Here is a 26,331-nt window from a genome sequence, read left to right on the forward strand (position 1 = left end):
ACAAATGACTGAATTTTTGAGTGTTTATAAAAACATGGAAACACTTCTACAATAGCTATGTAAACACAACCACAGAAAATAAGCAGAATTTCATTGGATGTTAGTGTCCAAGAAACTTTCAAGCACAACCCCATTACAAAAACCCTATCATGTACATTTCATGTTGCAAGGTTAGGTGACCTCAGATTCGTTAGTTTTTCCATTCATTGCATGTTCTCATAAAATATATTTGATTAAGAGTTGTATTCGGATGTATGTCACCCCCTTCATAGAAAAAGTCAATGAAAAAAATCAAACTAAGATTTAAACTCAGCATAATTTCCTAATTTAAAACTATGCTTTAGAAGAGTTAAAAATGAGCCAAATATGTAACAACATTTTCAGAAAGTAGTATGGGGAAATAGTTACAAAAGAAGTCCAGTGCTCACTTAAATAGCATATATATTAAAAACCAGAACAATTTAAAAAAGCTCCAATATGTGTATCATTTGAGGTGAGGCTGTATCAACTTTAATAATTAAAACACATCACAAGATGATATATTAAAAGAAGCAGTGTGATGTACTATTCTATAATTCATATTATATTACAGTAAAAATATATCACTGGGTATAAAAATATACTCGCTGGGTACAGAAGCATAGGCCTGTAATCCCAGTTACTCATGATGTTAAAGCAGGAGGATGGGGCTGGGGATATAGCTCAGCTGGTAGAGTGCTTGCCTCACAAGCACAAGGCCCTGAGTTCAATTCCTAGCACCAAAAAAAAAAAAAAAAAAAAAGCAGGAGGATCACAAGTTCAAGGTCAACCTTGGCCACTTAGCAGTATCCTGTCTCAAAATTAAAAGTAAAAAGGGCTGGAGATGTAGTTCAGTTGTAGAGCATCCCTGGGTTCAGTTCCCAGTATGCAAAAATGAATGAATAAATGGATGGATGAAAAAAAGAAATATATACAACCAAGCTCAAGGCTTTGGAAATTTTGGATAAGTAACAAAGAGGCATTTCCTGTTATAAAATTACTGCTGTCCAATGTTGATTAAAATATACACAGCTTCTAAGATTTTACTCACAGAGAAGATACCATTGATTTTAAAAACGAAAAAAAACTGAACTTATAATAAAGAAGTAAAATCAAGGAAAAACGTAATGATCTTCAAGACATGCTCACTCTGAGGCAAGATGTTATCTATATACAACTGAGAAGTTATAAAGTTTCATTAAAAGTTAAACTTCACACAGGAGGCTGTTCTTATGTGCACAGACCTGAGAGCTAGCTGAAGGATTCAGAAGTATTTTCTTCTTGGTAGACCCAGAACAAAGCCAAAAATTGTGGAAACTAGAGAGTTGTTCTCATCTATGGCTGCTGTCTGCTGACTGCCTTCCTTCTTGCAGAAAGTTTTAGCTTTTGGCCTTTTTCCCTGTCATCAGGGTCAGCTGCTGTTCTCCTCACAGATGTTCAACCCTACAGAAGGGCTTGGACTCTAATGCCTCTGTACAGGCTGGATGGAGAGGGTCTCAACATTCCCTGGTACGTTAGACAAATTCTTACAGAGTGTCAGATGGACTTCCCAGGCCCTAGCTCAGAGATGTGACATGATCCTGTTGGATTTCCTCAATAGCAACCTCCTGAACTTCCTGAGGACTCAGCATTGTCCACAGCTGTACTAGCCAATATGTGAAACAAGAAACCAAACATCTTTGCTCTTTTTAATTATTGTATGTGCCATTGTTACAAGAGATTATAGGCTTCTCTGTAATAAATTATCTTATAGTTAAAAAAAAAAAAAAGTTAAGCTTCAAAATGAGCTCTGGAGAATGTCTTTGAGGCAGAACTTTCTGCCCAACTGAAGTAATTCCAAATAAAAAAGAGCTCCAACATGCTTCCAAATGTTGGAAGAAGTATTTAAAATGGCATTTGAAAAGAGATTATTAGTCTTTTAACTTCTATCATTATCTCTTGCTAAAAGTTCTAGGTAACTAGGTCAATATGTTTTGGCAAATAATTCTTGTACTACAGATAACCCATAAATAAAAGTAACGTAAAAGTTGGACAAACAAAATCAGTTCTACACCAACAAAATTATGAATAAAAGAAATTACTCTGCAATTCCTGGACAGGACATAGCAAAAAAGGGTGACACAATATGACAAAGTCACATTTAACAACTATACAAAGTAATGATCAGAATAACACAAATTTTTAATAAGTATCCTGGCCTTGTACAATTTCCACAGATGAGTCCCAACCCTCATTAAATAAGGAGTGATGGAGCAAGCCAGTAATACAGATGATAGTTTTCACTCTTTCTTATTCTCTCCCTTTTTTGAGGTGGCGGGGGGCTCAGCAAGGATTCACAAAGTACCGAACTCAGAGTCTATCTATCAGGAATTGCAAAGTGCAATGCACATAGAGGCAGGCAAGAATAGTATATGAAAATGGGTTGAAAGTAGGATTTTAAAAATGACTGTACAGTTACGGTGAGTTAAGTCCTACCTAACATCATGTTCAAAGAAAAGATTTAAGATCTTTTTAGGTAGAGAGAAAAGACAGATTAACTATAAAGGAACAATAGTAAATCTACAGAAGACTTCTTAACTATCCACCTTGGGCACTAAGAAACAGTAAAGTAATAACTTCAAAATAGTAAAGTAGTTATTTAAATTTCTAAAAGTACATGTCAACTTAGAATTGAAGATCCAGGTAAATCATCTTACAAAAAAATAAGAGTAAACACATTTTTAGACAAAATCAAAAAAACCCTGTACTTTTATCCGAAACTAACTTTGCTAAAGGAATTATTAAAGAATATATCTGAAGAAAGAAAAAAATGATCTCAGAAGTGAGGTCTAAGTTGCAAGAAAGAATAATGAGCAAGGCAAATTGTAAATGTAAGAAAATCAAAACATAACACTTTAAATAAAATGATACTAATAACATCTAATTAGTAGTGTTTAAAAAGCAAGAAATAAGATAATGGGTAAATACATATTGAATGAATATAAATGTTTTTAAAAATATTTAGTTCTTTTCTAATTTCACTTTACCAAGATATCACAAAAAAATAATGTTTTATACGTGGCTTACATTGAAATAGGAAATCAGATTTTCTGATGGCTGATCACTTGCTGAATTTAATATCATCATTAATTGTTGGATAGTATTCATAACAGTCCTAAAGGGGGATAAAAGGAAAAAGCATTAAGCAAAGAAGAAAAAGAACAAATGAAATGTATCTATCTCAAGTTCTTTTGACATCCTGTCTCTCCCAATTATCTCAACAAAATTCCCTAAAATAAGACTTTATGAGAAAAAAAAAAACAACAAACCCTTAGTGTACTGTGATTTATAAGAAATTATGTTTTGCTTAGATCTTTAACAGGTATTCATAATAAGTTTATGATTAGAGAACTGATACACTTACTAATAAAACTAAGTATCAATAAAATATTAATTGGTCCAATTAATGACATTATTCTTAGGAAAAAATATGGAATAATTTTTATATCATATGGGGAAACACTGACATCAAAACAGTATTCTTTCAAGAAAACATTACAATTAAAATTTTTTTGCATATGAAAAACATACTCAAACCTTTAAAAAGAGACACAATTAGACAATATCTTCAAACTCAATTTTTAAGGTTTTACAAAACATGTAGAAATATTCTTTATAACCATTTTAAACACCATCTAAAGATCTGATTGTATAGCATATTCTAATTTTTGGTAAGCCTATATAGCAGTGAGTGAGGTTAAGTGTTTATTTTTTAATAAAGTATTGGTGGATCAGTTTTGAAAATACTATTACCTTAAAAGTTTGTATATTAATTAACTATAAAAGATGCAAATAAGATGCATATTTATGTAAATATTTGTTGTAAATGTTATTTTGGTTTTTTATAGTGTACAATTAGAACAGAATTTGAATCTCTTGATAACAGACATTATAACCCAATGTTTTGCTTATACAATTAAACATTAAACTCTCAAAGACAATAAGATATTTAGTAATTCAAGTAAAGAATCAAATGATTCTTCTTCACAGAGAATGTCAAAGAATACATTAAAGGTCTTGAGTAATTTTAAGTCACCAGTTAAAGTATAAAATTAGATCAATCTCTTAAAGATTCTTTAATTCTCTAACATGCACATGACGTATATGTGTATGGTGTACAGTAAAGATTAATATCCCAATTTTGAAGCAACAGTACATTTGAGACATTGTTTAATCATGCAAAGAACTGTAGAATGTTTAGGGTTTAAAAGTTTCTCAAATATTATTTAGTAAAACAGGTGCAGTATTCTTAGCCAGACCTCTCTAAACTGGTATCATACTTCACCTTTCAAACATTGCCATGTGGCTTCTATGCTCATTAATCCATTTAAGCAATAATGACTAAAACCACAACCAATTACTAAACCCCAAAGCCTACTCTGACAATTGACTTCCTTGAAGCATTTCACTTCAAGTTTTTGTGTCATGTCTCCCTCTAGACTAGACTCCCAAACCACCCACCCTCACATTCTCTACAATCTAATTTCTATCTAGACCTTAAATGTTAGCATTCTTTACGTTTCAGCCCCTGCCACTCATTCTTGCCATTATATCACTTCAGGTAATCACATCTATTTTTTATGGTTTTAACTTTCTCTGATGATTCCCAAACCTTATATCCTACTGCTTATTAGAAAGTATCTTCATAAATGCCTCAATAATATTCTCAGTATGAATTCATCAAAATTGTTCCTCCTCCTTCATTCCCACCACTACTCTCTTCAGATCTTCTTCATCTCTCAACTGAACTACTGCAATGGGTCAGTCCAGAGATTTTCACTCACCATCTGAAGTAGTAAGGTCTAGACAAGTGCACTCCAAAATAATTCCTCAGGTTATTTTAATCTGCACTCTGGGTTAAGAAGTTCTGAGACAGGTTTAGTTCTCACTTTGTTCTGTCCTCTTCAGTACATTCTCTCACAAACTAACACGTAAACTTGTAAAAATCAAGAGTCTTACTTCATTCTTACCCCTGCTTATCACCCACTTACAGCACAGGTGACATCATGCACAAGGTAAAGTCTGTACTTGAAAATGGTATACAAGGCCCTTCATGCCTAGTACCAACTCTCCACTCCTGCTGTTTCATCCCTTCATTTCACAATCAATACAGATCTGCTAACAGTTCCTCAGATATACTGTGTTGCTTCACAATACCATGCCTTTGTACATGCTATTCCAACTTCCTAAATGCCTGTCCTGTGAGACGAATGTTTCAAAATTCAGTTCAGACATTGCTTCATAAAATCTCTTCTGCAGGGGCTGGGGAGATAGCTCAGCTGGTAGAGTGCTTGACTCACAAGCACAAGGCCCTGAGTTCAATCCCCAGTACCACACCAAAAAAAAAAACAAAACAAAACAAAAAAAACTCTTCTGCATCATTTCATTAACTTGTCCATAAGTCTATTAAGTCTATTACAAAGCTTATATTAAAATGAGTTTGTTTATATGCCTATACAGTCACTCAAAACATGATTGCCTACTATTTACCAAGTATTTTGCTAGGCCTTAATTATTAAATGATGAACAAAAAACGGAGCAGTCCATGTGGCATGGAATTTAAAGGATATTGTGAATATTGGTGAAAAACAAGCACATACGCAAATTAGTTTATAAGTTGTGACACAGGCTATGAAGGAATTGAACAGGATACTATGACAAATAAAAATAAAGAAAAATACTACAAAGAGAAATGCATCCTTAAAAAAGCAACATTTGTTCTCAACATGAAGAAAAGCAATTGGAAATTCATGCAAAAAAAAAAAAAAAACTAAAAAGCAGGAGGTTTCAAGAAAAGAGAGTATTAAGAATAAAGGTCTTCCATAAAAAAGAACTTGAAGAATCCAAGAGAATGAAAGAAGACCAACATATGGCTAATGCATGTGAGCAAAGAAAATAAGATGAGGCTGGAGAGGCAATAGAAACCAGGTGAGATAAGGTCTTGTAGGCATTATTAAAGAAAGTGAACTGTATTCCAACTGCAAAGGGAAGCAATGAGGGGATTTTTTAAAAAATATCTTTATTTATTTATTTTTATGTGGTGCTGAGGATCAAACCCAGTGCCTCACATGTGCCAAGCAAGTGCTCTACCATGGAGCTACAACCCTAGCCAGAGAAGATTTTTTAATTGATTCTTTTTATTTATTTATTGGATGACAGCAAAATCCATTTTGACATTATACAAGCAATGAGAGGGTTTTAACAGGAAGGTGAACACACAAGATCTTATTGACATTTCTAGAGGACAGTTCTTGCTTGGGGTGCTGTGAAGATTTGATTTGATGGTGGGAAAGAGGATTAGTGATAAGAGCAGAAGCAACAAGATCAGTTAGGAATCTACTGCAAAAACCCCAAGATAAAGATGTCTTGAACACGGGTGGTTAGAGCAGAAATGGAGAAAAGCAGATGGACTAAAGAAATACTTTGGAAGCAGATTCAACAGTACTTGATAATAGGTTTAGACATGTGAAGTGATTGAGGAAAAAGACATAAAAAATAGTTTTAATCCTTCAAGGTTATACACAGATCAAATGATGATACTTTTTTCTTCTTTTTTCTAAGATGGAACACATACACAATTTATATTGTGTTCCTTAAAGACAGACATAACTAGGTTTAATGACTGTAACCTAAGCAAATCTTAAATACTTGGGATATAATGAGCACTCAATACATATTTGCTATGTGTATGTACAAATATAAAAAGAAACAAATGAACAAAACTGAAGCACTATAAAGCACTAACAAATAGTTATAATGAATATTAAAAGAAGGAAAATCCCATACCGAACTGGAGTATGCGGAGGAATCACATTCACCTCTTCATCAGTGTTACTTTTTCGAGGTGTTCTTTGTGTGTCAAAACTAAACAATAAGCAAAGTCATTCACACTATAAATTTGTAATCTGGGTTCTAAGTGTCAAATAAACAATAAAGTACTTCCTGTGGTTTCAAAATATCAAAGTGCTAAGTCAATAACACAAGTGATAGGAAATAGATAACCCAACTGCTGCCTAAATGAATTATTTTCTTCAGCACCATTTTAAAGTGTAGGTCTCTGTCCACTAGGTTTATGACAAAGAGATGTACCCACCTTTAAACACTTTCTCAAAAGTATAAGTTAGATGTTTTCTTACTGGTAATATTAACCAAGCAGTTCAAGTATTTTAAAATAGCAAAGCTCAAGTTTTATACTGCACTATGCCTTCGAAAAATTTGTCTACTTAATATTAAAATATTTTACCTACTTAATTTCCAAATTACATGTAATATTATAATTACCCTTGATCATTCCTCTTTTAGGGTCCTTCCTAACAATTCAAGAAAATAAACTTGGCCATTAACATTTTAAGTGAATAAAGCAGGCAATCATAGATAAAAAAAAGATGGAAAAAAAGGAGACCACCACTTGAGTTAAACTAATTAGTTTAACCATTTTCTTTTGGTGCACATTTTAAAAATCACATTCAACTAACTGAAAAAAAGTAATTGTTATAGAACACAATTCATATTAAATCTCTACATTGTTAACAATTTACATGCTTAGGATACTGTTGCTTTTTTCCTTAAAGGCATTTAAATTAATTTGTTATAAAATGATGTTTAAAGGTCACTAAGTTAATAAAAACCTATCTGATATGCCTATAACAACATCAATCTATATCAAAAGCATACCAAAAATAAAAATACACCATGTGAAATACCTGTCTGTAGGATCAGTCTGAAGAGTTTTATCATGATCCAAAAACAATCTTGCATCTAGATCTTTGTTTTTAAGATAAATTTCCTCATATCGCTTAGAGAGACTTTCAACCTCAAAAGAAAAAATACTTAATTATTCTTTTAGTTATTATCTTTCAACAGAGATCTCATTGAAGAATTTTTATGCAATATACATTTAATTTTACAGTATATATTAAGTTCACATGCAATATAATTAAGACCTATCTAAAAGTGGTCTAGAAAACTGCTAGTATTTTAAAATTCAATTTTATGCATTTGCCCCATTTATTAGAATTTTATGTAGACAAAGGATCACCAATGCCACAAAACAGAACTTAAATAATACAGGTATTATAAGTTGAATATCTCTTATCCAAAATGTTTGGAATCAAAAGTGTTTCATATTTCAGGGTTTTTTTTGAATTTTGGAATATTTACAGATATAAAATATGATATCTTGGGGATGAAATTTAACTTTAAATATGAAATTCATGTATTTTAAGATACATAAATTACATGCCTGACCTGAAGGTAATTTTATACAATATTTTAAATTTGTGCATGAAACAAAATTTCATGGTATAGAATTTTGTGGTAATATCAGCACTCAAAAAGTTTCAGATCTTAGAGCATCTCAGATTTCAGATTAGGAATTCTCAACCTATATTATAACCAGTTAATTGCTAAGAGTCTTCAAACATCCCATATATCCTAAACTTTTAATTTTCTACTATATTTATCAATATAAAATAAAAGGTTTGATTTTTTTTTTCAAACTACATACAGCAAATCCTCTTGATTATATGTGTTTGATCCATCTTTTCTAAACCCTCTGGTTCACTCTACATGCTTCTAGTTAAGTATCTTGGGCTCGATTAATAAACCCAATTAATATACTTGTACCATATAATAAGCTCAATTAATAAATATAACATACTTGTACAAATTATTCTCAATGTTAGATACTTTTTAATTGCTATAACCTATAAATTGCTTATCAGCTATGATCCATAATTTTATAATCATAATTTAAAAATCAATGCCCAATAGACAACTATTGGCATGTCCTCTATTATGACTTTTTTTTCCCCTCTTTTGGGGGGTAAACTCAGGACCTTGCACATGCTAAGCATGGGCTCTACCACTGAAAACACAACCCCCAGTCCCTGCTTTAGCTTTTAAAGCCAAAGTGCTCCCAATCTTTGAGAACTAAAACTGCATTCTAAAAGGAGTGGTATGAAGAAACCCAGTTAGATGTAAACTTCATGTTTGTCTATAAAAGTGTATCAGGTAGAACAGTCATTCACGCTTGATTAACTTGTTCCTGCCATATCTTAGGCATCATCAATCGTTTATCTACTGACTGGCAGTTGTATGTGAAATACTGAGGAAAATATCAATTTTCTCAAGATTTCTACTGAAACTAAAATCCTTTCAAAGGATTTTATGAGTACAATCCTTTCAAAGGATAAAATGAGTAGAATTGTCTAAGATTCCTCAGAGTTATGAACAGCATATTTTTGGGTACCTAAGGTAGTAAAAATATTCATTAGTACACCTGGTTCCTTTTGCCTCTCCAGAACTGTATCTCATCACTCTTCTGTCCTCTATCACAATCTTAAGAATTACTTGGGAGTTTACTGAACAGGTAATACTTTCACATACAACTGTGTCTCTGACTCTACAAAGTCCAACCCCTGAAAATGCCATCTCTCATGTTTTCTTAGCTCAGAAATCACAGCACCTCCAAACAATTTCCCAATAAACTTATCTGCCCCAGTTTGGATTAGGTAGTTCTCCTCTAAGATACCGTACTTCAAACACACTCTTGTAAAAACTACTGTAACGATCTCTCCTTTTACTTCTCCTACTAGCACCTTAAGGATAGTGACTGAGAGTTAAAATTTCTGTATCGACAGTAACTCTAGCAAAATGCTTGGCACATACTAAGCATTCAACAAACACTTGATAGATTAATAATAAACTCAAGAACTAGCTTCCAGTTCAGGTCACAGAATCAGCAGCCCAGCTATCTAATTCCATGCCTTTTGGTCTTAAACAAATACTAGGTACTTCTAAAGCAATATAAAGAATTTTATAACTCTCAGCAAATAAAAAAAAATGTAATTCCTTGCATTTTATCATATCATAATGGAATGAAATATAAAATCTACATGACAAAACCCTACAGAAATTACATAAACACAGAGATTGAACAATATACTTTTGAATGGTGAATGGGTCATAGAAGAAATCAGGGGAGAAGTTAAAAAAATTCTTAGACTTAAATGAAAATAGTGGTACAACATACCTGAATCTCTGGGACACTATGAAGGCAATTCTAAGAGGAAAGTTCATAGCTATGAGTACCTACATAAGAATATCAGACAGATCTTCAATTAAATACCTAATGATGCACCTCAAGGACCTTGGAAAAAAAGAATATACCAACTGTAAAACTAGTTGAAGGAAGAAAATAAATAATATTTGGGCTCAAATCAATAAACTTGAGAATAAAAAAAAAACAGTATGAAGGATCAATGAAATAAAGACTTAAGTCCTTTGAAAAGATAAACAAGGCTGATAAATGCTTAGCCAAACAAACCAAAAGAAAAAGAAATAAGATCCAAATTAATAAAAGGGATGAAAAAGTAAAAATCACCACAGACATCACGCAAAATTTAGATCATTACAGAATGTTTTGAAAATTAATACTCCAATAAATTGAAAAATCTAGATGAAATGGATACATTTCTAGTCATATAATCTGCCAAAACTGAATCAAGAGGACACACAAAACCTAAACAGACTGATAACCATTAATCAGACAGAAGCAGTAGCAAAAATTCTTTCAAAAAAGAAAAGCCCAGGACCAGATGGATTCTCAGCTAAATTCTACCAGAACTTTAAGGAAGAACTAATGTCAATACTCCTCAAATTATTCCATGAAATAGAAAGGGATGGAACACTTTCAAATTCATTCTATGAAGCCAGTATTATACTAATACCAAAATCAAATAAGAACACATTTGAAAAGGAAACTACAGACCAATATCCCTGATAAACTTAGATGTAAAATCCTTAATAAAATATTAGCAAACCATGTTCAACAACATATTAATAAGATCGTACATCAAGACCAAATTGGTTTTAATCCAGAGATACAAGAATGGTTTAACATATGCAAATCAATAAATATATTCAGCACATAAATAGAATTAAGAACAAAAATCAGTCATCTCAATAGATGCAGAGAATGCCTTTGAAAAAATTTTGCACCAATTCACAATAAAATAAAAACACTGAAGAAACTAGGAACATAAGGAACCTACCTCAACATCATAGAGGCTATATATGAAAAACCCAAAGTCGGCCTCATGTAAATGGGGAAAAACTGAAAGCATTTCCTTTGAAATCTTGGACAAAGATGTCCATTCTTACCACTCCTATTTAATATAGTGCTAGAAATTATAGCCAAAGTAATTAGGCAAGATGGGGGGAGATGTAAAAAGGCTAAAAATAGGAAAGGAAGAAGTCACATTATCACTGTTTGCAGATGATATGATCCTATATTTAGAAGATTCAAAAACTCCACCAAAAGCTTGAACTAATAAACAAATCTGGCAAAGTAGCAGGTTACAAATTCAACATACAAAAATCAATACCTTTACTATATACCAACAATTAATCTGCTGAGAAAGAAATCAGGAAAACAATTCCATTCACAACAGCCTAAAAAAAAAATTAAAAATAAATCTAACCAAGGAGGTGAAAGATCTCTACAACAAACACTATAGAATAGTAAAGGAAGAAACTAAAGAAGACCTTAGAGGATGGAAAGACTTCCCATGTTCATGGATAGGCAGAATTAATTTTTTAGAATGGTCATACTAACAAAAGCAATATACAGAATCAATCTAATTACCACCAAAATACTACAGAACTAGGAAAAAACAGTCCTAAAATTCATTTAGAAGAATAAGAGACCCACAATAGACAAAGCAATTCTAAGTCAAAAAAACAATGCTGAAGCATCATCATAATACCTAACTTCAAATTATAGTATACAACTAAAATAACAAAAACAGCAAGGTACTAACATAAAAACAGTCACATAGACCAATGGTATAGAACAGAAGACACAAAGACAAATCCACACATCTATAGTCATCTGATCCTTGACAAAGCTGCCAAGAACATTGGAGAAAAAAAGTCTTAACAAATGCTGCTGAGAAAACTGGTTATCCATATATAGAAGAATAAAACTAGCCCATCTTTCACCTTGAACAAAAATCAACTCAAAATGGATCAAAGAGCTGGGTGCAGTGGCACATGCCTGTAGTCCCAGTAGCTTGGGAGGTTGAGACAGGAGGATCACAAGTTCAAAGCCAGCCTCAGCAATGGCAAGGTGCTAAGCAACTCAGTGAGACTGTCTCTAAATAAAATACAAAAAAGGGCTGGGGATTCAGCTCAGTGGTTGTGTGTCCCTGAGTTCAATCCCAGGTACCAAAAAAGAAAAAAAAAAGAAAGGAAAAAAGAAAAAAAAAAAAAAAAAAGATCAAAGACATAGGAAATAGATCAGATACTATGCAACTCCTAGAAGAAAACAGGTTGAACATTCTGGCATATAGGCACAGGCAACAACTTTCTCAATAAGACATCTAAAACTCATGAAATAATGCCAATGTTAATAAATGGGATGGCATCAAAATAAAAAGCTTCTGCACAGCAAAGGAAACAATTAGATTAGGAATGTGAAGAAAGAACTAACGGAGTAGGAGAAAAATCTGTGCTAGCTACTCTTCTAATAAAGGACTAATATCTTATATAAGAAGCTCAAAAAACTTTACATCAACAAACGAAATAAACGAATAAATAAATGGGCAAATGAATTAAACAGACACTTCTCAAAAGAAGAAATACGAACAGCCAACAAATATATGAAAAAATGCTCAACGTCATTAGCAATTAGGGAAATGAAAATCAAAACAACGCTGAGATTCCATCTCACACCAGTCAGAATGACAATCAAGAATACAAATAAAAATAAATACTGGGGAGGATGTGGAGAAAAAGGACCACTATAACACTGTTGGTAGGATTTCCACTCGATTAAAATCAGTATGGAGGTTCCCCATGACCCAGTTATCCCACTCCTTGGTATTTATCCTAAAGAATTAAAAGTCACCATACTACAGTGATACATGCATACCCATGTTCATAGCAGCACAATTCAAAAAGTTAAACTATAAAACCAGCCTGGGTGTCCACCATGACTGAATTAAAACAATGTGGTACATATACACAATGGAGTTTTATTCAGCCACAAATGAAAATGAAATTATGTTCTTTGCAGGAAAATCTGTGGAACTTAGGACCATTATGTTAGGTGAAATAAGTCACTCAGAAGGTCAAGGTCATATATTTTCTCTCATTTGTGTAAGTTAGAGAGAAAAGAGGAAAAGAAAGGTAGGCAGGGAGTGGATCTCACGAAAATCAAAGAGAGATCAGTAGGGGAGTAGCGGGGTTGGGGGGGAGTACTTGGGAGTTATACTGGTCAAATTATATTGTTAATATTATGTGCATGTATAAATATGTAACAATTCTGAACATTATGAAAAACTATAATGCACCAATTAAAAAAGGTAGAAAGAGGGAAAAAATAAAAATTAAACACTGCTTTATTTCTGATTATTTATCATTTAACAAAGCTGCCTTTTTATCACATAGTTCACCTTAACATCCATAGTTCTCAAATGTTCTATTCTCAGGGAGAAGACATTAGTGGCAAATGTAAAAAGAAACAGATGAATGGTTCACCAGTAAGGTAAAATATTTCTGCAATATAATCAGTCATTTCAACCATATTTATTTTAAAGTAGCTTTTAAAGATGCTCAAAGCAGATGTTCCATGTTACAGTAATGCCAATAATGTTTGAATGGTGGATCCTATGTTTAAGAATGTCTAGCAAAGCAAACAATTAAATTTGTGCATATTTAGATATTTAATGGCATTTAGAAATTGAAAAGCTAGACTGATTTTCAAAAAATTTCAGTATAGATCAATTTCTAGTATAAACCATGAAATGATGCTTACTTACATATTTGAATAGGTTTTCAAAAGTATTTTTTAATCACCACAAAAAAATTGCACAATTCTACTTAGATGCCTTTCTTTGGGCAAAAAAACATTTGAATTGATCATAAGAAACTTATAGATACTATCCTCCCTCCCTCCCCAAAGACTCAAAACATACTAATTTTCTATTAAATTTTCTTTCAGATTACCTCTGGAAGTCCATTAGAAGCTACAATTCCAAGAGAATTCATAAAAGGTATAAAATTTTTGAAATAAACATTTTTCACCTGAAAAAGATAGTTATGATATAACATTAAAATATAAAACAAAATTAAATTCAATTTGTCACTATTAACACTAGAATGAAAGTATTTACTCACATTTAATAAATGATATACATTCAAGCTAATGATATTTATTTATAATTAATTCATTTATTTACTTTTTAATATATGTGAACCAGATTCTAGGTCCTAAAATGGAGGTAAGTAGAAAACTGTTATTGTAATGGAAACTACTGGAAAAGAAGGCATTAAAAAGAATTTCAATATTTCACATTTAACATATGACAAAAAAGATGGCATTCAAACAAACTAAACAACTTGACCAAAGCTGCACAACTGTAAAGTGGCAGAGCCAGAATTAAAATCTAATCTATCATCAAAGGCACCCCTCTTCACTTCTTTATATTGTTTCTGATTTTTTCCCAAAGTGTTTTGGGTCATTTCACACTAGGGTCATTTGATGTCTGCTAAGAAGATAGCAAGGCAATTTTTAAGTATAAATCTAAGAAAATAATTAACTTCACACACAAAAATAATACCCAATAATTCATTTCAAAATCAAATTAAAATATTTTTTGGAAATATGCATTGTTTCATGAAAAAGAACCCTACAGTTAATAACATGGATTTAAAAAAACTGCACTCAAAAAACCTGGAATTATATTCTAAACCTGAAATATGTTCTAACTTTAAACAACTTGCTTTTCTTTATTTAACTTCCTTTTCCAAACTTGGAATCTACATTTATTAAGGAGAAAATAATTTAATATCAGTCCCTATCTTATACTTCACAAATAAGATTTAAGGATTAACTCTCTAAAATATTTATCAGCTTTGTTTCTAATTAATTTCCACTTACTTAGAATGTTTACAATATAAGAATAATTAACCAATTAGTATGAATAACCAATAGTTACATAGCCATATATGCTACATTGAAATAATCACATTTAGATAATCCAGTACTGGGTCAGTCACGGTAGCACACACTTATAATCCCAATGACTAGAGAGGTTGAGGCAGGAGGACCATGAGTTCAAAGCTAGCCTCGGCAAAAAGTGAGGCACTAAGCAACTCAGTGAGACCCTGTCTCTAAACAAAATACAAAATAGGGTTGGGGATGTGGCTCAGTGGTCAAGTGCCCTGAGTTCAATACCCAGTACCAAAAAAAAAAAAAAAAAAAAAAAAAAAAGATAATCCAGTATCAATTAATTAAAACACCACAAAGCTTTTAGTTAACTATATTTCCATCATAACTATGAAGATTTTAAATTCTAAGAAAAAGTTCTTCAGAATGTAAAGTTAAAAAATGATTTAATCCTAATTCTAAAAATGAAAATTTACAAGTAGTTATGAACTCCAGAGAATTAACAATGTGGAATTAGAAAACTACATTTACCATCATTCGTTATCTCATGAATAAGCAACAGAACTAGAGGAAAAAGAAATATTTCAAACTGCACACTTGTCAGCTTTTGCAAAGATAAACTGTGATTCTAGAAAAGTATAGATACATATATATTTTTTTACAAAGTTGATATATCTACATACACATATATATCTGTTGAAGTTAATAAGAACTACAATGCTAAAACTCAGATATCTTGAGAAATCATTCTAATCCTTAAACTAGATTTTGGGAGCATAAAAACCTATTCCTTTCCAGTGTTGTAGGAGAAATTTTTAAAAAGCAACATATTTCACACTACTCTCTGGTAGTATTGAATTGTGGGCAATGTAACAGAGAGAAATAGGCCAGTAAAGTTAAAGTAGTCCTGGTTCCAGGAGCCCCAAACTCTAATGTAGATTCTATTAATAATGAACTATTAGTCTCTGGAAGTCATTCTGCGATGAATATATATTCTATACCAACCATTAAGATAATGTTTTGTAATAATGTTTGGAAAGAGACTAGTTATGTAAGGCTGAAGGGAAATTTAATGTTAATATAACTTATCACTAAACTAAAACACCAAGGTTTTCTTGGCAAGGCATTTTAAACCATTAGGAGTACTAGTAACCTCAGTGGAATCAAAGAAAAAATACATTTGAAAACTATTATCTTGATGATATACATTTCAGTGATTCCAGAGTGGAGGAGCTACTCTTTTAAAAGCAAAGTTACTATACAGGAAAAATAATTTTTTTCTAAAATATGTTGCTATTGGAAAAAAGAGTTGGCACTAATCAAAAAAAGCATGCTCACCACAAAAGAAGTATACGCTGTTAGGAAGAACTTATATCTAAATCTACTTTAACTGTTTAACGAAAGCATGAAGTGAAATTACCTCATCTATATTACATTCATGTTCTTTACAGAGAACTTCAATAATTCTTGTATCATTTTCTAGTTGTTTTGCTATCCGTGCACTCCTGTTTTGACCTCGTCTGGGTGTTCGAGGTGAACCATTAATGGGTATTACAGCTGTTTCTGTAAAAATGATAAATTAGGTAAGAAAAATTACACATTCCATTGAATAAAACAGTGAAGTATTCTTATTGTAACTAGGAAAGTCAGAAGTAATCTTGTGAACATTCTATTTATTAGCCTGCATTGTAAGAATAACAATTTCATCTTATTTATTAGATATCTTTTAAGTTATATACTGACAGGAGTTTTTGCCATCCCTATTTTTCCCCAAACATCCCCCCAAAAAACTGGAAAACACCTATGGTCCCATAAACAGAGAAGGCCAGAGAAACATCCAATTTATAAACTAATTCTAAGTGTATCCTACCCAGTATGCAAGAGGAAAAAGTGTTTTCTATCTTACAGTCCTAAAAATAATGAGCAAATATTTACAGATTCAATTTCTAATACAAAAACAAATTTTAAAAGTTTTAGTAAATTATGATACTTTTAAAAAACAAATTTCATAAATTAAATTGTATGAAAATAAACTGTGATTTTTCAAAAACTCCCCTGGATTATTCTGGGCACTACTGATTGAAACTGAATATAGGTTCAGCTACTAAAAAGATTTCAGATGATTAAGTATAAAAAGTACTTATTGCTTCTAGACAACTGACAAGAAACTGAGAACACACAAGAACATGTACCATAGGATAAGATCAGCAAAAACTAGACTGTGGGAAACTCAACAGGACTCCAACATGATTGATTGTTTGTTTGTTTATTTATGTTGGTGCTGGGAGTGAACGCAAGGCTTTGTGAATGCTAAGCACACATTCTATCACTCTGGTTTAATAAACAAATTATGAGGAAAAAATAAGAGAAAAATGGAGGAGGAACTTTCTCTTTTTTTCATTTGTTGTCATAGATTGAACTCAGGCCTTCATGCTCTCTACCACTAAACAACATCTCCAGCCTGGAAGAAGAAATTTTGAAAGGAGTATCAACCAATCACAAAGTGTAGATCTTACTTATATTCTGATTCAGCCAATCTACAAAAAAAGTTTAAATTACAGTTATGAGATAAAAAGTATGTATATTTAACAGATACTTGGTGATATTAAAAAATCATTACTAGTTTTTAGATATGATGATAATGGTAATTATCATTATGCATTATGCATTTTAAAAACCAATTACCTTTTAAAGATTCACACTGAAATGATAAGGTATTCAAAGATATGCTTCAAAATAAAGCTGGGGGAACTGGTCAGGGGAAGGGACAATAGACTGGTTCCAGGATCTGTTGAAGCTCTTAACTAATAAGTATATGGAAACTTACACTACTGTCTACTTTTGTATTCATCTGAAATTCTCCATAACAAAACGAATTAAAAATTTACCAAACTCAGTCAATTCAATATCTTATCCTGGTTTCTAATAAACACAGCACTTAAGAGAATTAAATGTAGCTTTGAATTATCCAAAAGAACAAAGATGTCAACCTAAGTTAACACATGACATCAACTTACTAAAGTTATAACACTGAAAAATAAGTGAAGACAGCTAAAGGAAGTTTAAAAAGTTGGGGGAAATTTGAAGTATATTTGTTGTTTTCTATACATAATTTTGAAACTTTCTCCCTTTGTTTACTCCCATTGTTTCAATTCTGCTAAATGAAGTTTCCTGTCTCCTCTACCAAATCATGTTCAAAACATATTGAACATATTCTACTCCACACTTCATTTTTCCATTGTTATTATTAACAAAGATTAATTAAGGCTCAGTCTTTCAGTCACTTCAATAAAACTTTGAGACTTAAATGTTTTGATCTGTCATCTATCATTTTTAGTATTAACACTTTCATCATTTTAGGAGCAAAGAATCAGTCCAGACCTAGTTAAGTTTATATTTTCCTATAGTAAATAAATGATTCTAGAATCCCATAGATAATAGCCTCTTGCTCTTCTTTACTGAGAATACCCTTCCCTAACTTCTTCAACCTAATCTTAACTACTTATTCTTCAACACTCATTTCAAATATCACCTCTTCTATATTTTTTGGTCTTTCAGAGAAAAGTTCTCATTATCTCCTGAGCTACGATAGCACTTCCTTTTTTTTCTCCCAGATCATTTCTACCACATTCTCTGATTAGGTGCTTAACATCTCTTATCTTTCCTTCTATAATTTATACTACCTGAGAGCTGCGTATAGTTCAGATATGGAATGTCCTCCAAAGACCCAGATGTCAAAGGTCTGGCCCCAGCTTGTTGCTATTGGGAGATGATGAAAATCTGTGTATCTATGATCAGCAAAAACTAGACAGTGGGGAACGCAACAGGACTCAAAAGGTGGGACATAGTTAGAGGTCTTAAGATCAATGGGGGCATACCCTTGAAGAGAAGAGTAGGATTCCACCCTTTATCTCTCAGTCTCCCACCATGAAGAGAACAGTTTTGCTCCACCATGAGTCTCTGCCATGATATGCCACCTTGCCACAGGTCCAAAGCAACAGGGCCAAGTGATCATGGACTAGAACCTCCAAAATTGTAATCTAAAATAAACTTTTCTTCTCTATTAAGTTGATTATCTTGGGTATTTGTTAGAGTAATAGAAAGTTGACTAACATAAGGACAGAGTCCACAGCTGATTTATTTTTTATCACCCTTTCAGTTTAGAACCACACTAAACCTACTAGACATTCAATAAACAACCGCTGAAGATAAAGGAGGAGTTTAAATTACTTAAGAAACTTACTATATGGTTCTTTGAGCAGTGCAGGAGGTGAAAGTTTGATAAAATAGTCAAGCACACATAGCATTAACTGAAATGAGATCACCAGATCATCTTCCATTTGTAATACTTCTCCTGAAAATAAAAAAGATTCACATTTTTAAGGAAAGTTAGAAATTGATAGCTTAAGTAACAGAATTGTGGGTATTCATATATTTATTCATTTTATAATCACTAGAAGCATGATAAAAACTATTTTTCTTTTCAAAAAAAATCAGTCATTTAATGGACATATATATATAATTATGAAATTATGAATTAGTATTATCTACCTTGAGAATTTTACACTTAAGTATTATTACTATAATTAATTCCTTACATTTAAAGTAATTTTGCATTTTGCTTTTATAAAACTTATTGTTACAAGCTATACTATTACTTCTGAAAATAATTTTGAAGTATGGTATATGCTAATTTTTAATCCAAATGATTTATGAAACCTCATGTATTTTCAATTCTATCCACCTCCAAAATATTGCAAAGGCTATTAAGAAATAACAAAATTAATATATAACTGTAAGGTTATCTATACATAATTATCCAGCACAAAATCCTAAAATTTAATACACTACATATATAGTAGAAGGATACGAGGAAATAACTACATATAATAGATGCCTGAGAAAAACAGTGTAGCTAAATATGATTTGCATACTTTCTTATGACTCTAATATTTCTAAAAGAGCACTTTCTTTCTTCTGGGTATATGCTAAACTAGGAGTAATCCCAACAAATATTGATAGAACAGAAAATATGTGAGAAAATTGGTAATCAGAATTAAGAAAGTTTTCTAGATATTGAGGTATGATGTGAAAAGGTTCACAATACACTAAGAAGTTATTCAGAAATATCACAGAGGTGAAGACTGTTATCAAGCACTTCTAGGTAAAAATAGTAGAATGAAGTCAGATCAGAGAATCTTTCTTCTCCAATATCTAATAAAAATGAAAGGGTAAAAATGTATTGGTTAAGTGCAAGTACCAATATATAATCTGACGGTAACTCAGAGGGAATCTTCATCTTTTTCTTCTTCTGACTTGAAAGGATTAGAAATTGTTAAGAAAAGGGTAAAATGGAAGAAACAAACGACTATAGTCAGTTGATAAAGATTCCTGTATGCTGCACTCAAGTGGGATCAATATGAATCCCAACACAATCCTGTTTTAGAAAAAGGAATTATATACATTCTAACAAAAACTCAAAAAAACAAAGGCTCACATCACTCCAGATGAATTCTCTACTGTCTTCCTTACCTTCTGAATAAAAGTAGGTATAATAAAAATACCTGATGGCTTACTATAATTCTTTGGGGAACACAAACATGTCACAGATAAAATGCAAGGTGACTAAAGGGAAATTCACTCATACTATATCAGAGGAAACAATATCAAGTCAGGGTTGCCCCAGCAAGATAAGGGACAAAAACACAATTATTATGCAAACATATTCTAGAAAAGAAAAAAGTAAAATCACATTACAGAAAGAGAAAAAAATCAGAGAATCCAATGTGGAAGAGAATCTAAAAAATAAAATGACCTATGAGTTCTTGCACTAATAACCTAATGAATTCAAATTATATAAAAATAAGGGACTGGACAAGTTAAGAAAAAAACTAAAAGTCAATAACACTGTTACAAAAACAATTTAGCTGAAAACAGAAGAAAAACTTGAGATTAAAAACAGTCAACACACAAGAAAAAGACATAAGATTTGAATAAAATGGGAGAAGATAGTAAACATGGAAGACAAAAAAAAATCCAATGCAAGACAGTAAATGTATCTGAAACAAAAGAGAATAATTTGGAATATTCTAAAATACAGTTTAGTAAGGTTTCTCTGAAAACAACACAATCTCTAATTTAAAAAGGAACACGGTGTTCTGAGAAAAATTAATGCAGAATAATAAAAATCAAGAGACATCCTAGTAAAAATATTAACCCTCAAGTTAAAAAACAAAGAGAGAGTAAAAAAAAAAAAAATAAACAGAATTCTTCAAGTATTTAGGAACTAATAGAGGGGAAAATTAAGCTAACCTCAAATTTGACAACAACACTGTTTATTTAATGCCCAAAAACAGGGTCTGAGAGAAAAAAAAAAGGCCTACTTAAAAAAATCCTCAATGGTATAATCTAACCAGCTAAGAAATGAATCAGAATAAAGAATAGAAATTGAAAAGCTATAATAAAGGAATTATGGTAAACTTAGGATCCATGTAAACACAAAACTGAGACAAACGAAGTGTAACAATTATAATTATAGGCAGAATACAAATGTTACAATCTTTGATAATGAAATAACAATAAAATTAGCTATTCTGAAAGTGGGGAGACAGAAGGTTGGTAGGACAAGTGAGAATACTAACATTCTTCTTCAAAATGCATTAATATATATTGCTTCAAACCAAAATACAAAGAAAATAAAAATTCCAACCTTACTTTTTTTCATGACACTTTTTCATAAATTTCAGAGAAATATTTTAAGAAATAACACCAAAGTGACAAAACACCTAATTTAGGCAACAATTTCCATTTATCTTTTCTTCTGTATAATTTGAATAAAATTAGAGTTTCTATTTTAAAGACTGCACTATAGTGTGATCCCATTTTTAGAAAATTGTATGTTTGTGAATGCACTAATCTACTCATTGTTTTTATCAAAATATATACAAAGATATACCTGGAATAATAATCATATAATTTTAATGATGGTTATTCTTGAGATTTTTGATGATTTTTCTTTGTACCTTACTGTATTGTTTAAATTATTTATCATAAGCGAATATCATTTTTATAAGACAGTAAATCCTTACTATAAAAAAGAAGAGAGGGCTGGAGTGTAGCTCAGAGCGCTTGTCTAGCATGCATAAGAGCCCTGGGTTCAATCCCTAGCACAGGAGGAAAAAAAAAAAAGGAAGGAAAGAAGGAAGGAATGTTACAAAAAATTTCAAAGGTGTTTCCATTACTATTATTACAAGAAGTTGTAGCAGTTAATAATCTATGCTAAGAATGAAGTAGGGAGTATATTATGTGAATAAAAGTTTTTGCACTTTATCCACAAGAACACCAATTTCATTACTGCATTTGAAACATCAGCATGTAATAAACATAGTGAATTTACCTTTTGCTAGTAAAAACGTGATCCAAGAAACTTTTAGCACCAACACAGAACTTATTTCAGTAGATATCCTAGTAAATAAATAGAAAGCAGGAAAAAAATTTTAACAGTGACTAAGTTTTTCAACTATACCTTTGGAGTGGTTTGTTTTGTTTTGCTTTAAATTACAGACCTGAATTAAATGCATAAAAGAATACGGATCCATTTTCAGTGCACAACTGATACCTGAACTCTTATTTATCTCAATTCATTTGGTATCTCTACCAAGATATTATATTTAGCCCATAAAACAGCATATGCTTTGTAAAGAAACTACTGAATATCTGAATTGTAATTTAAAAATATACAAAGGTGGGCTGGGGTCGCGGTTCAGTGGTACAGTGCTTGCCTGGCATGTGTGAGGCAATGGGTTCAGTCCTCAGTCACACATAAAAAAAAATTAATTAAATAAAGGTATTGTGTCCATCTACAACTAAAAAATATTTTATATATATAATATATATTTTATATATATATGATATAATATACTTGGTTTATTTTAATACTTGTTTGCTCTTTGTTTTCTAATTAAAATCAACACTGTAAGCAGAAAAATGAAGGTTTACATGACTCCAATTTGCCAATTTAAAACTTAGCCTTGATAATTTTTCCAAAGACATTCACTTGTTGTAATTATTAGACACTTATCAATTAATTAATAGATATACAATTTCCCTTTATATCAGTCATCTTCAATACTTTACTTCAGTGGGGCAGGATACCTTCTATCCTACTCATTCGCTTCCAAAGAAAATCTCTGGAGTTTCACATGGATATACTGTTAGGGCATGCATTATAAATTTAAAAAATAATTTGGGAATTTTAATACAAATCTTCATATTTATTCATATGCAAAAATTATGCTGTCTTGTTAATAAAGTATCTGTGAGAGACCATCAATAAAGATTTAATCAATGAACTGGATTTTTTCCTCAAGGTTGGCAATATGTTGCACTGAATCAATTTCTACCTTATTAGTTCTCCTTTGTAGCACAAGGCATATATTTTTTTATAGGATAAAATATCTACATAGGACTTTGTGTCCTTAACTTATATGCTATTAAGATAGGAACTTGGGGATAAAGGGAGAGATTCTGAGTCTCAGAGAAAGTGCCCATAAACCACTGACATGACAACTGCAACTCCTGAGCAACATGCCCTTGGCCAGATGCCCCTAATCCATGTCCTTGTAACATGAGGGCAATGCATAAGTACAGGGAAAACTAGCCTGAAATTATGTAATTCTACCCTAGTTCCACATCTAATCCAGCCCCCAGAACATGTTCCTCTATAAATATTAACATCCATCCTTCAAGGGATTGCCTTCTCTTCCTCTAGAGATAACCCGCATTCTCCCTTGAATACATACTTCTTGCTTTACCCCAAAGGCATTTTTCTTGCAACTCTCACATTCTCCCTTGAATACGTATCTAAATAAACTTCTGAATATCTTCCTAAATAAACCTCTGTGTGTGCCTTTGACTGACACATGCTGACATTCTTTTCAGTCACGTATGCCATGAACCCCACTGGTGCTGAGTCAAGTTCCCCCTTCTCTCTGGGAACTCCTTGGACCTTTTTCAGAGACTTCTTCTCCCATGACACTATCATCAATCAAAATAATCTTAATTTTGTCAATATGTCTGAGACTATTCCAGAAAAACCTTTTAAAAAAACAAACAAACAAACAAACAAAATATGCTCTAAACTACTTACGAACTGCTGGGTTGTTTCAAGTATATATGTTCACATGTCCTAAAAGGAAGAAATAATTTTGTTAACATTGTGGTATTTTTTAAAAAGTTATTTTAAAAATATTTTCATAATACAGAAATCATAGCAATGCTATCATACTTTATTCACCTTACTTTAAGTAGTACACATTTTGAAAACAAAAATATGTATAGCATTATGAAACAAAGCAATTTTCCTAATTTGTGACATTTCAAATCACAGTAATATCTAATGAGAAAAAGACTGGATCCAATATGCTTTTTTTTTTAACTCAAAATGTATTTTATAATTGATGATCTGGTTAGAATCTCAGATCGGGTCATAAATAATGACTATTTAACTAATAGTCACATATATAGTCTACCCTGTAATAAACAGGCTTTGGTATTACAGTTTATCTTCCCAATTACTCTTCAGAAAAAGGTACAAATAAGACAGAAAAAAAAAAAATCCCTGTTGACCCAAGGCCAGTAAAGTTAAGGCTAAATTATCTCATATGAAAAGAAAATAAAAATTTTAAATCTGTATTACAAAGGCCTGAGTGGTCTTTTAAGACCAAATCTGACTATGCCACGTGCCAGTTTAAAAAAACCACTGAATGACTTTCCATTGCCTGTGGTGCAAAGTCCAAACTCCCTACCAAAGTAGTGATCCCTTCCTAACTTTCAGGCATGAGCAATATCAAAGTACCTCCTGCTATTACTTGGGCTTTGTATACATGCTAACTCTGCCTAGCATGTTCAGTCCCATTCCCCATCCCCACCTGCCATTCTGCCTGGTAAATTTCTATTTATCCTTTAAACACAATTTAATATTGTCTTCTTCACTGTTTTTCCCCCTACAAAATCTGCACTACAGTTATCCTTCTGACTAGCTTAAGGTATATAATTTAATACTTTGCCCACTGCACAATATGTTGGCAAGATAAAAGATGTCTTTAAAATTTCCAGCATATACTTTTGCCTAGCTTGAGAGCTGCAAAGCCAATCAGGATTATGTTTAGGATTATTAAATGTGTTTTCATAAGCAGTTGATATAGGAAACAGTTCAAAATTGCTTTCTTCTTGGGTCTGATTCATTAAAACAAACAGTTCCCAAGAGTTAAAACTCTAATTAACATAGGTAATTCTATATGCAAGCTTTTAAGCTGTGTTTTGATTTTAAAACTATAGAAAACATAAAGCATATTGTCACATTAAGGAGCAATTTGTCTAAATTCAGAGCTTTTGTAAAACTGCTTTAAAATGTTAAAGCAGAAGGAAACCAGTGCATAAAAAGAAATAAAAGAAAGTTATAGGTATGGAGATGTATTTTTGGTAAGGAAGGTTAAAAGGAAAAGGGAATGCTTTCAGATGAACATGGATTTAGTATGATAAAGCAAAAATTCTGTCCTAAAATAAAATGACTAGACTCTTCCAAGATGGGAAAAAGAAAGACAGAACAGGAGCTAAAGATGCAAACAAGTTATACAGGGTCTAGGTGGACTGCAGAGAGTTTGTGAAAAGGCAGGTATGGTAGAAGGAGGCTTACATGTGACTGATAGGCTATAACTTGAAAGTTATTGAAAGGATTTTCTAGGATCAGAATTTGGTGCAATAATGTGAGGTCAGAATCTATTTCTCTACATTAGAATCAACAGGGTTTTCTTGAAGTATTGATCTGCTTTGGATAACATTTTCAGGGAGCTGGCTTAAAGAGCAGAGATTTTTGTGCTTTATCAAGATAATTTCATGTGTTTTCTGCTGACTTCTAGGTTTTCATTACTTTCTAAGATTTCAGAGGATTAAGGTTTATTCAAGCATTTGTTTTAAAATCTTAATCACATTATAGATCTGGTTAAATGAACCAGATTATTAAATTACTAGAATATATTTGACACCCTATGTGTTTAAAGATATGCACACAACTGTATTTGAGGTTTGTCTAAATGTTATGCAAAGTTTGTATAGTTAAAGTTGTACAAGTCTAATATATGCAAGGTAACTGATCAGTGCTCTTTAATACAATATGCAGCATATCTGGGCCTTCAACATACAAAATGTCAATAAAACTTTTGGCATTCCTGCCACTGTATGCATTGACCGAATCAGTGTTTTATTATTGTATACACGAGCGGCCCTATCAGGTAGGAAATATATTGTACTGTTTCCTAAAC

The 26,331-nt window shown here is 31.8% G+C and overlaps 1 protein-coding gene across 2 annotated transcripts in view; it reads right to left on the bottom strand.

Moving 5' to 3' along the window:
* Positions 1-26,331, bottom strand: part of Rb1 (RB transcriptional corepressor 1) — a 156,188-nt gene that overhangs the window by 91,341 nt on the left and 38,516 nt on the right. For both annotated transcript variants that reach the window (XM_047553463.1, XM_047553464.1), the window contains 8 exons: positions 24,159-24,197; positions 22,407-22,474; positions 19,254-19,364; positions 16,431-16,573; positions 14,068-14,145; positions 7,761-7,870; positions 6,844-6,921; positions 3,085-3,172 (listed from right to left, as the gene is read on the bottom strand). In XM_047553463.1, coding sequence (XP_047409419.1) covers positions 3,085-3,172; positions 6,844-6,921; positions 7,761-7,870; positions 14,068-14,145; positions 16,431-16,573; positions 19,254-19,364; positions 22,407-22,474; positions 24,159-24,197 — 715 coding nt within the window. The remainder of the gene's footprint in view (positions 1-3,084; positions 3,173-6,843; positions 6,922-7,760; positions 7,871-14,067; positions 14,146-16,430; positions 16,574-19,253; positions 19,365-22,406; positions 22,475-24,158; positions 24,198-26,331) is intronic.

This window comes from Sciurus carolinensis, chromosome 5 (genome assembly GCF_902686445.1).
Source record: "Sciurus carolinensis chromosome 5, mSciCar1.2, whole genome shotgun sequence".
NCBI lineage: Eukaryota > Metazoa > Chordata > Mammalia > Rodentia > Sciuridae > Sciurus > Sciurus carolinensis.